At 39.4% G+C, this 12,630-nt stretch overlaps 1 protein-coding gene across 1 annotated transcript in view; it reads right to left on the bottom strand.

Annotated features, from left to right (window-relative positions):
* Positions 1 to 12,630, bottom strand: part of LOC144251699 (vacuolar protein sorting-associated protein 53 homolog) — a 141,567-nt gene that overhangs the window by 78,287 nt on the left and 50,650 nt on the right. The window contains exons 8-11 of the mRNA XM_077794467.1: positions 11,981 to 12,059; positions 9,054 to 9,197; positions 8,218 to 8,360; positions 5,798 to 5,939 (exon numbers count right to left, since the gene is read on the bottom strand). Coding sequence (XP_077650593.1) covers positions 5,798 to 5,939; positions 8,218 to 8,360; positions 9,054 to 9,197; positions 11,981 to 12,059 — 508 coding nt within the window. The remainder of the gene's footprint in view (positions 1 to 5,797; positions 5,940 to 8,217; positions 8,361 to 9,053; positions 9,198 to 11,980; positions 12,060 to 12,630) is intronic.

Here is a 12,630-nt window from a genome sequence, read left to right as displayed (position 1 = left end):
AAGATTAGGCAAAATATACATGTTCTGAGGCATCACACGGTAGCCCCATAAATAAGCACAATTCTTATTTTTCATATGACAGTTAAAAATAAATTTGAATTTCAAAAATGGGTTAAGGACTTAAATTTTTTTTTTCTCTAAAGAAGATATACTAGCCATTGTGTTGGTGTATACTTGTAATCCCAGTTACTTGGGAGGCTGAGGCACAAGGATCACAAATTCGAAGCCAGCCTGGGCAACTCAATGAGACTCTGTCTCAAAATAAAAAAATTTAAAAAAGCTGGGGATGTAGCTTAGTGGTAGAGCACTTGCCTAGTATGCACCATACCCTGGGTTCAATCCCCAAACTGGAAAAAAAGATACACACACACACACACACACACACACTGACTATAAGTACATGAAAAGATGCTCAATGTGATTAGGCATTAGGGAAAAAGAAAATAGAAACCATAATGAGATACTACTTTACATTCATGAAGATGGCTATAATTAAAGAAAAAAAAGGAAAAAGGAAGTGTTGGCAAGGATGTGGAGAAATTGGAACTCTTCTACATTGCTGGTGGAAATGTAAAACAGTGTGGCTGCTATGGAAAACAGTTTGACAGCTCCTTAAAAAGTTAAATATATGGTTACCATACAACCCAGCAATTTCTACTACTAGGCGTATTCTCACAAAACATGTGCACACAAAAATGCGTACACAAATATTCACAGCATTATTCTTCACAGTGGAAATAACCCAAATGTCCATAAACTGATGAAGAGATAAACAATATGTGGCGCATCCATGCAATGGAATGCATGGACAAATACATAAGACATAAAAAGGAATGACGTTCTGATACACGTTACAACATGCATGAGCCTTAGAAACACTGTCCTCACTGAAGGAAACCAGGTGCAAAGATCACATACTGTATGATTGTATTTATGTGAAATATCCAGAATAGGCATCCATAAAAGCAAAAACTAGAATAACAGTTGTGTAGGGTTGGGGGAAAGAAGGAACTGTGACTGCTAAGAGGGATTTCCTTTGGGGGTAATTAAAATGTCCTGGAATTAAACAGTTGAAATAGTGGCATAGCCTGATGAATCTGCTAAAACTCACTGAATGTCCAATTTTAAATAGTGAGTTTGGGGGTACAGCGGTAGCCATCTGTAGTCTCAGTTACTCAGGAGGCTGAGATGGAAGGAACGCTTGGGCACAGGAGTTTGGGGCTAGCCTGGGCAATACTATATGAGACCCTATCTGAATTATTAAGAAGGTGGGTTTCTTTTTTGTTTTTCTTCCAATATGGAATTGAACCCAGGTCACTCTGCCACTGAGCTTTATCCCCAAACCTTTTGCTTTTTTTATTTTGAGACAGATTCTCAAACTGTCTCCTGAGTTGCTGGGAGTACAAATGTGTGCCAACATGCCTGGCAAAAGGTGAGTTTATTTGTGAAAAATTTTAGATGAATTACATTTCAATTTAAAAAATAAAAGCAGCAGAGAAAAACATACTTAAAAAATGTAATTTCAACTAGGTCAAATGTATAAAAAAGAACATAAAATTCCTGTCTCTGACTGATGGGAAAATGAATGGCTTTTTATTTTCTCCTATAATTTTTGTTTTGCATATAATTTCCAAATTTTCTATCTTGACCATGTATTACAAACGAATATGAACTTCCCCTAAGAATGTAACTCAAATGGAAGAATACATTTCTTTAGCATCAAGAAACCTTTTGCATCAGGCACAGTGGTGCATGCCTGTAATCCCAGTGGCTCAGGTGGCTAAGGCAGGAGGATTTTAAGTTCAAAGCCAGCCTCAGCAAAACCAAGGAGCTGAGCAACTCAATGAGACCCTGTCTCTAAATAAAATACAAAACAGGGCTGGGGATGTGGCTCAGTGGTAGAGTGCCCCTGAGTTCAATCCCCAGTACCACCCACCCAGAAAAAGAAACCATTTGCAAAATGGACACTGAAGGGAGCTTATCAGGTAAGGGAAAGCTATTTCCATGTGCCATGGCACTGGTGGAGAACTGGTAACCCTGCCTGTCAGTTCCTTATAGAATTCCTAAAGCAGGGGTTAGGCTGCTGGAAGGCTGAGGTATTGGGGGAGGCACTCTGCACAAGCTTTCCTAAGTACGTGCTCTTATGCTAAACTGCATGGTTGAAATTTGCAACTACAGCTTCTATATTTGTAATAAATTTTTGAAACTGGGCAAGTGTACATGTATTTTGAAATGACCCCTATAAGCCAAAGGAGAATTCTATTTGGAAAGGCAATTTATGCACAGGCCAAGAGAAAGGGAAATCCAGCTGTATAAAATGGGAATTTTTAAATTTTATTAAAAAAACAACCTCCCAAATTCAGTTAGACAGTTATAAAAATCTAACACCATCTACTCTGCTTTTAAGCAGAAAGTTGAATATAATTTGTTCACCTTCAATCTAATTGAGTCACTAAAAATGCACATGGATATAGTTATACCACATTCAGACATTTGCTTTTAATTTCAAGGCATTTAGATTTACAGACTATCTTGAATCCCTCCTAAAGGATCAGAAGTTGAGGCAACTGGAAGAAGCACCAGCAGCTCCCTTGTTCCAATATTAGCTGCAGCATAGGATATGATCAAGCTCAACAGGGCCAGTACAAGAAAGACAGAGTAAGCCCTGTCCTCAAAGCTCTTCTAGTCTTTAACATCTGTCATCAAATGTCAAAGTCACAGCTCTAAAAAAAAATAGCAAAAGATGCATCCTGCTGGTCAGTAGGGAGGAGCTGGGCTGTGGCAGGTCTTTCTGCTGAGTCTGACACACTCTCAAGCCCATTCTCATTATCTTACTGTCAAAGTCACCAAGGGTTTAAAGGTTCTGAATGACACAGGGAAGAGGGTAATGGAGGTACTGGCAGGGTGTGGCATGGCCAAGGGAAGAAGCAGCAAGGCAGAATCTCTGGCCAAGATTCTTGGCTGACTTACTACCTGCTCCTTGAACACTTTCCAAAGAACTTACTAACTTTCGTTGAAATGTGGCATATATTAAGGGGTATCAAGATATACCACCATGGTTCATTTCAAAGTTTATTCCAATATCCTGAAAAAAATCTGGTAGCCAAGAAGGATTTCAAGAGTCTACAATGGGTCAGGTACTGTGGCACATGCCTGTAATCCCAGCAATTCAGGAGAGGCTGAGGCAGGAGGATAATTTCAAAGCCAGCCTCAGCAACTTAGTGAGACCTTCAAAATAAAATATAAAAAGGGCTGGGATGTGGCTCAGTGGTTACGCATCCCTGGGTTCAATACTCAATATTAAAAAAAAAAAAAAAGCAGCAAGAGTTCACTATGGAAGCAACCAACCAGCACAGGGAGGAGGCAAGGGACCAGGGAGTATCAAGTTTTTTAGGCAGAGTGCCAAGCAGCTAAACTGGGAGTTTAGGGTGTCCTCTTTCTTCCCTGAGCTTTCTGTAGGGAGCAGGGTCAGTAGTCATGACTTTTGCCAGGCCCCTGCCACTGAGGATTGAAGAACACAGATGGAGAAGGTATGGCCCAGTTGGCCCAGAGCAAGGTAATGGCAGGGACCAGGCTCAGTGTGAATATCACTTACAGTAAGAACTTTTACATCTCCCAGCAGCCAAGCAACAGTAAGTCAATTCTTGGAGAACTGGATTGCCTAGTTGAAAAGGCTGAAGGAAATTCTGCTGCCTTTCTAGAAACTCATTTTTAAGGGGGAAAAAAAAAATCTTTGAATGCTGTGGAGCACCTACTATCAGGACTTGGAATGGTTGCTGGGTCATGGTAACTGGGACAAAAAAAAAAATGGTTCAGAGGAAGAAGCTGAGTTTCTTTATAAGTCAAATGATTCAGAGAAATGTGTGAAGAAGACAGCTGTTCATGTAGATAATAAACAAAGAACTCATGGTATTGAGAAGGATTTTCTTGCCAAGGATTTATAACCTGAAACTCCCTTAAAAACCTCATGGGAGAGGAAAGCAACACCTGAACAACTGGGAAGGGAAATTTACAAACTAGTTCTTCAAGAAAGTTTCAAACACAGAAGACCAAAAAAGGAAGGGACTAGGGGGAAAAGTTCAAGTGTTCCTAGTAGATCATGGCCATTGCCCCTGGGCACAGCAGTTGCCAGGAGATGAAATGGCTCCAGTCCAGGAGCTTTGTCCTGGCTGAGTATGAGAAACAAGCACCTCTAGCCCTGTCCCCTTGAGACAGAACATGGCTGACAATCAGCCAACTGCTACTTTGACAGTGCTATACCTGTGTTATACAAAAAAAGCATTGTCTTTGCAAACTGAAGCAGAGCTCCTGTCAGTTTTTCCTACTCAGTTTCTCTGCCTAGTTACCCTGCTCACCAAGCCTTGGCTTGTTTAGAAGAGATCTCCCCTGACATGTTATATACCACTTTTGACCTTCTTTGGATAGGTGAGAACTATAGCATCTCCCAGGGAGACTCAAATTTATAGGCTATCCTGGTCATGAAATATCGCAGGGCTATTGTTCCCAGGTGATCCTAGAGCCCCTCTAAATGTAAAACAAAATCACCAGAAGCCTCCAGCCAATGGAGGAGAAGAATAGCACACAACAATGTATTCAAGCATCTTAGTTAGAGCCTATTTCCTGTCCAGTTAGCTGAATTACTGGTGCACAGAGCCTATCCTAATGCTCTACGAGCTCTGCCCAGAGGCCATGGGAGCTCAGGGGCTTCTAGTGGCCGGTGTTTATACTCAAATGCTTGAACCTCCCTGTCTTCAAGCAGCTCAATGTAGAGCTGAACTCAGCGCTGCCTAAGTCTCTGCTTGAACACAGTACAGAAGCCTGGCTTGAGTAGGACAGAGAAGGTGGCTAGCATGGGGAAATCAGGCAGGTTCTAAGGCTAACCACATACTTCTCAGGAGAGATGCATGCACTTCCCTAAAGGGTGTTTCTGTTAGCTAATTCCTTCAGTGACTTGAATTTTCTTTGAAGACATTTTCACCTATTTGTGAACTATTTTTTCTCTTGATACTAAAAAATAAGTCAATTTTGAACATAAGTTAGTATGAAAATCAGTATTATATAACTTCTATTTATTAAGTATAGAAAGAATATTTTGCAGTTCCAGTTGTATTTTATTTCAACAAAGTCATAAGTGAGCCCAAGCAGATAGGGCCTTGTGGCCTTGCCTGAAAACCTTGCTGTTGCCATCACCACTCTTCAGTCTGGCGTCCTGAGGACCAGCCTCTGATTCACCTACTCTGAGGTAGGTCTTGCGGGACAAGGAGGGGAGTCCACTGAAGTCCCAGAATCTTAGGGCTAAAAGGCTGAGAGTTAGAGAAGCTAATGGAGGTGAGGGGTGAATGAGTGAACAGGACACTAGCTCCAACTCCCTACCCTTGCTCTGCCTTTGATCAAAGCAGCTAAGTTTTTATGGTTTTGCATATGAGCTCACTGACCATGGATAAGAGACAAATGAGTATAGCATGTACCTCGTACAGTAGATGGAGCAGAGATTGGCTGCAGGTAAATACCCCTAGAACAGTGTGGGGTACACAGCGGATGTTCAAAAAATATTAGCTATTATTGTGTTTGGATTCCACATCAGATATTGTTGGAAGAATGGTTTGAAAATCACTGATCTGGCCCATTTTCCTCATTTAAAAAAATTAAAGCAGACATGATGGTGTGTCTGTAGTCCCAGCTTCTTGGGATACTGAGGTAGAAGGATGGCTTGGGCCCAGGAGCCAAAGGATGAAAGTGAAGCCCAGCCACCCCAGCCATCCATGTTCCAGTCCAGCCTCCCTCAGGAGAGTCTTACCAGGGTTCCATCTGTCAGGGTGCAGCCGGAGAAGCGTTTTGCAAGAAACCCTTCAAAGTTAGTCGTTCTCTGAATAGCAAAAAGAAGTAATTTCACCTCAATTTCCTTAGCTCTGGCACGCATGATTTTGGCAAGTTCTGCCCTTCAAAATGAAGAGATAAGAATGTCAAACAAACTGATCATTCAAGATTGAGGAGGTAAACAGCTTATATTCAGAAAAAAATGTATATTATCATGTCAAACTGTGAGGTCTATTATCAACTTAGTCTAATGACTGGGGAACAGATATTCAACAGTCCTTCACATTCCAATATATTTCTTGGATGCCTAAAACTGTGGATAGTATTGGACCCTACATGTACTGTTTTTTCGTATACTTACATATCTATGATAAGATTTAATTTATAAATTAGGCAGAGTAAGAGATTAACAACAACTCCTAATAAAACAGAACAATTATAATAATATGCTGTAAGAAAAGTTATTTAAAACTTCTGGATTATTTATTTCCAGAATTTTCCATGGCAAGTAAAACCAAAATTAGGGGGAGACTAGTGTATGGACTCCTAAGAATTGTAAGGTGAAATTATGCACCAGTAAAAAAAGAGAAAACTCCAGGATTATGGATGCTAATTTGTCTACATGGTGACTACTATGTTTAGATCTTTAACCCTCTCAATAACTTGCTAATAATATACATGGTACTTTGGCATTTGGCATTTTACTAAAATGCATATATACATTATTTAACAACTCATGAATTACTCAATTATAAATCTGTCTTCCAGAGAGCTCAATAATCATCTCGGCACATATAGCAGGGACTCATGAGATACTGGAACACCCATGTGAAAGGTGAATGTATATGCTTTGGTGGTTCCTGCCTGTGAAGCTTATGTGCAACTCACTTGGGCATTCTGTTTTAGAATGTAGGTTATTAGGGAACAGTGACATGAGAGTTCTTAGTAAGTACTAAACTGTCATCCTCTTCCCACACAACTAAATGCCAAAATAAAAAATGAAGTGCCTCTGAGTTTATTTGAGAATGATGTATCTGTAGGACTCGAGCCAAAATTCTAACAAAAGAAGCTTGGCAGAAGCCCTGCCATTAGCTGAGACAACAATAGCAGGTACTAACGCCCACAGAGACTTGTTGGCTTTAGTTCACTTCCAGTCTCATAAGGATTCATCTTTTACAGAATTAGTTTACAAGTCTGCTGACTGTAGGTGAAAGAGAATTAATAAACAATTTTTCAAGGAATTCACCCTTTCTTTGCTAATTGGGATTTAGAAGGTGACAACCCCAATCAACCCTGAATCAATACTGTATTTTTTTAAATACTATGGTCTGAATCTATGGTAGTAAATGTGTTTCTTAAAACAATAGCCAGACAGAATGTGCAACACTAAAAGTGAACCCTGTTTAAACTATGGCCAATAGATGAGGATGATGTATCAATGTAGGTTCCTCCATTGTAACAAACATACTACTCTGGTGGGGGATGTTGATAACAGGCAAAGTTACATGTGCAGAGAGGCAGGGAGTATATGGGAAATCTCTGTACTTATGTGCCCAATTTTGCTGTGACTCTAAAATGGCTCCCAAAATGGTTAAAAAAGCCAATGTGACTTAAAACATTTCCCCCCTATAATGTGTTTAAAGCATCCATTTTGACTGTATTTTCTCTGATTTTAAGAAATAAGGTCACTGAGTTATGTTTAGATCTGGCTTTTTTCCCCTCTTATTAACCTATAGACAATGTAATTAGTACTGTTAGATGGGAATATATAACTAATAAAACCAGTTACCACCACTGTTGTTGTATATGTACAAAGAATAAGAAAGCTTGGTTCTAGTTTTACATTTGTCATAGACACACTGATCTAACCTTGCTGGGCTCTAATTCTTCAAAATAAAGGTCTACGTAGTCTGGGCTATACTCATGGGTAATGCAGAGAGAGCTTTAAAATGCTTAGAACACTCAGATGCCAATATTATCAATAATAGACCATAAACATTGTATTAGGGAAATTCATTCAACAAGTATTTCCTGAGTGACTGTCATGTCCTTAAAGTAGATACTACTTCTGTCTCTATGGAACTATCTATCTAACAAGTCAGAAAATCTACATGATGATGAACATGTACACTGAAGGCTATTATACATAATACAGAAACAGAGGAAAATGTATAGGTAAACTTAGTTGATGAGTCCAGAGTTGGTAAAGGACAGAAGGTATGCTGTTTGAGGCAAGCACTAGGCAACAGGAAAACTTGCAGCCAAGTTGGGAGCTAAGGGTTGCTATATCTGGTAGAGTCTGGAATCGGTACCCAATCCACAGGACAATATGAAACCAAAGTGGGAAACTGATTTTGAAAATTCAATTAGAAATAACACCAGTAAAGAGCTGGAATATACCTTGTCACATGGCAGAATTCTACTGCAATCCTCTCAGTCATATACCATTCCCGTGGAAACATTCGGCCATATTTCTCTTCATAGTCCACAAGCTGGCGTTTTACCCAGGCGTAGCGTCTATCAATTTTGTCTAGCCAGGCAACCTCATGAAGGGAAGAAACAAAAAACACTCCAGTGCTTAGATGTAGTATTGACAGTTTGAGGGAAAAAAGCAAAAACGTAGAACAAAGAGAATGACAGCCATTCTGTATTCCTCACCATTTGAAAGAATATATGCTACCATATTTACTTGGTCCAGAGGTTCTTAACCTGGAGTCTGTAATTGGCCTTTATGGTTCTGCAAATTTCCTGAAACTGTACATAAAGTTTTTTTGGGGGGGAAAGGGTTGGGGCCTCGAGGAGGGTACCAGGGACTGAACCCAGGGGCACTCAACCACCGAGCCACATTCCCCAGCCCTATTTTGTATTTTAGAGACAGGGTGTCACTGAGTTGCTTAGAGCCTTGCTTTTACTGAGGCTGGATTTGAACTCCTGATCCTCCTGCCTCAGCCTCCCTAGCCACTGGGAATACAGGCATGCACCACCGCCCCTGGTGTACATACAGTTTTATACATTGGTGCACTTTTCTGGGAAGAAGATCTACAGCTTTTATTAATTTATCCAAATGGTTAGTGACCTCAAAAATGGTTAAGAATCATTGAACTATAAAGTCAGTCCCTAGGATTCAAGGTTCAATAGATCATAGTACTAATAAAGTATCAATCAACATACTTGGCTGCATTCATTTTGCAATAAAATTCAAGTGTTAACTCTGACCTCATCTGGTCAATACTTACATCTTGATTTTCTTGAAAAAGTACTAGATACTCTGACAGATGTTGTTTAATAAACTTCTTAATGATTTCTTGCTTGATTTTGGGGTCCAAAATATTAGCAACCAGACATGCATCTCGCAGAACGTTACTGGGTCCTCCTGGCCTCTGGCAAAACAAACAACACACAGCAATTCAAATATTAGAAACAATCATTAAATCTCATAGTTTCTGACAGCTGCTACTTCTTGTTTCTCTCTTATTGTTATTACTCCCACTCCCTGGACACTGATTCTTTCTACTGTAGATAGATATTTTAGTTTATTTGTTCCTCGATGAAAGAATCATTAAGCTAGTCTTGAAGTAGCCAACATAAAAACTATCCTGTGAATCAGCAATGAGATATTTTGGAAAACAGGGCCAGCAAGGATCATAGGAAATTTTAGTTTCTGAATACTCAAACTGAAAGAACCTAAAAAGTCAGAATGACAGCAGTCTCTGATGTCAGAGACTACTGAAGAGGCCTAAAAGTCATAATGACACCAGTGTCACTTCATATGTGCCACTTTTCCCTGCTTCCAACCTCTGGGAGTCTTGTTGAAGCGTCATACTTTTGCCAAGCTGTGTGGTCACTTTAAAACTTAAAAACAGATTCGAAACCTCCAGACTTATTTCACTGACAGTCTAATATATGCAGCCAAAGGTAAAAATACTGTGATGTAGGTCCCTTGACCTGAAAACAATAGTGGAAGATCGGGAGGCAATAATGATACATTACAATGGAAGGTCTTTGTTATTACCTAAGGCAATTTGGTCTCACCACCTTTTTGTATGGTGAATCACTGAATGAATGTGGTTGACTGTGGACCACAAAGAATACATGAAAACTACTCTTGGCTTGGTTAAACAGCCATGTAGCTCTGAGAAGTTATTTAACCTCATTTGAAAAATAATTGACTTGAATTAGGTGATCGGTAAGGTTCTTTCAGATCATTATCATTTATTTTTGTCAATTCTGTCCATTCTATCCATCTCAACTGAAGTTCAAGTGTTTCAAAAGTGTCACATAAACTGCCTGAGACCTAAATTGTTAAAATGTGACCTGCTCCATAATTATTGTCTATTATATGGCCTGTTGAACATACCAACTGCTCAACTCTAGCTTCCAGATGAAAGCTAGATAGAGAAGTCAAAAGGGCCAAAACCTATAGATTCACAAGTTCTAATTTTTTTTCATTTTCAGAAAAATTGACTAGGTTACTTTGGACAATTTTTTTAACATCTTGATTCCATTTGCGAGATAAGAAGAATAGCACAAAGCCTTTAAGAAAAGTTGCTGGGCACGGTGGCAGAGGCCTGAAATCCCAGTGACTCAGGAGTTTGAGGCAGAAGGATGGCAAGTTCAAGAATAGCCCTGGCAACTTAGCAAGACCCCATCACAAAATAAAAAATTTAAAAGGCTGGGGATGTAGCTCAGTGGTAGAGGGTGCCCCTGGGTTCAATCCCTATTACCAAAGATAAAAAAGCTGTGTCAAACCCTATTTTAAAAATAGCTTTTAAAACAAACAAACAAACAAACAAAAAACTTTTAAGTCACTGAGCCAGAAAAAAAGGCAAATTGTTAAAGAAAATAATTTTATTCATTTGCCTGGTATGATCTGGGGAAAAAAAGATATAAAGTAGGTTGTGGTTAACTAATACAGATGGGCTTCTGAAACTTCTGAAATTGGTATGTGGCAGCAGAGTGCTGGAAAGTAGACTGGCCTAGGAAGTCTAGTGCTCATAATCAGCGACTATCCTTAAAATCCTTTTACCTCTATGACCTCTGTTTCCTTGTGTGGTCAATACGAATAGTGGTGTTCCAACATTTACTCCCTCCTTGAATTACTTCAGGTGACTAAGGAAGATGAGGTTCTCAAAGAAAAGTGCTTTACAAATAAGTATCCAATTGTTAGCAGTTGGTCACAAACTATTAAAATTAGGAGCAGGTTTCCTATAGAAAGCAATTTACCAAAGCAAGGACAGCTACTCCCAGCCTACTTCCTAAGTTTCTTTTATGGAGCACAAAGAAAAAATAACTTCAACAGTTCAGATCCCTGAACTGGTGCATTTCCAGTTATTGAATTATAGAGCTGGTCCAGGAAACACTCCTTGGCTCAGTAAGTGGATGTATATCCCCATCTCCACCCACAAAGCACAGCAAGGAATGCTGCTGGCCCATGTGCCCAGTTCATTTCTGCCTTGAACAAATTTTTTCCCCTCAGAATAGCTCAAATAATAGAGAATAAAAGCTTCTGAAGATTCTGCCTTCGCCGACACATGCAAAGCATTAACATGACATCTGCTACAATGTGAAGGATGGAACTAAGCAGTTACCCCAGCACAGTGACAACCAAGTGAGGGAAAGCTTGTACAGGAGAAATGTAACCAATTGTTCACAAGTGAAATCTCCTGTGCTTCACAGACACAACACTTACAGCTACACTACCAGTGAGCAATGTTGGGCATTAGTTTCAAAAAACAGGCTTATGATCATCAAAAGTGAGTCTTCTAACTATGTCACTCTGAGAGTTACATAAGCCCCTGGATATTCCTCCCAGTTGTCTTTTTACCAACCTGAAACCAATAAATTATGTAACAATTCTAAAAAACATCGTAGCTTGAAAATATTCTTTTAAAACACAGCCATGAGAAAAAGGAATTTACAGGCAGACAAGATAGGGTTTGACACACATTAAACCAAAACATATCCTCACTTTTTGACAACAGAAAGACATATCACTTAGGGATCTTTAAAATCAATGATGGTCTCATTACCTTAAACTTTCCATTAGACAAATTTGCTATTGCCCACAAACACTTTAGAATGATAAATAAATAATTTATAGTGAGTATACTAGGGGAGGGTGATAACAACATCTAAAGATTGAAGGGAAAATGCAAAAGAATACCTTGGTACCCTGGGAAGGAAATGCCTCTTCGAAATCTGCCAGGATTTGCTGTCCTAGCTCCGTTTGAGCAGCCTTCACTCTGTGAGGGAGACAGAACGTATCATTGCATGCCATAATCTTCAAATACCAGTATGTAATTATGCACCAGTTCAGGGATCTGAATTGTTGAAGTCTTTAGAGATTCTCTAAAGAGGGCTATGTGTCTATATAAGAAAAGCCACTCATTAGTAACTGGTTTACAACCAGGACCAAGGCACCTGATTTATTCTCAGGATGGATTTTCTATATTCCCAAAGTTCTAGGTTACTCTTCACCTGTCATGAGATAGTATATGTTAATCTCTGCAACATTTCATTTGGTACTTATGCTTCAGAAACATGTAATGTAATAGTACTTGATTCAAACATAAATCCATTTTGCACTACTAGTATAGCTGCTTTCCCACTCCTCTAAAGTAAAAAGAAAAAGCCAAGTGATCAAATGTACTCAACAAGAGTTAAGACTAATGAATGAAGATTTATATTCAGGGACAGTGAACTGCAAGGAAAACCAGTTAGAAAGGGGCACCTGGAACTTGACAGTGGTTTGCATGTATAACAGAAGCTCAAGAGAAACTTGTCAATTTGAATAAAGAGGAGAAAGGAGAACAG

Source organism: Urocitellus parryii, unplaced genomic scaffold (genome assembly GCF_045843805.1).
Source record: "Urocitellus parryii isolate mUroPar1 unplaced genomic scaffold, mUroPar1.hap1 Scaffold_152, whole genome shotgun sequence".
Taxonomy (NCBI): domain Eukaryota; kingdom Metazoa; phylum Chordata; class Mammalia; order Rodentia; family Sciuridae; genus Urocitellus; species Urocitellus parryii.
The sequence above is the reverse complement of the archived record's forward strand: the minus strand, read 5'-3'. Positions and strand labels throughout refer to the sequence as shown.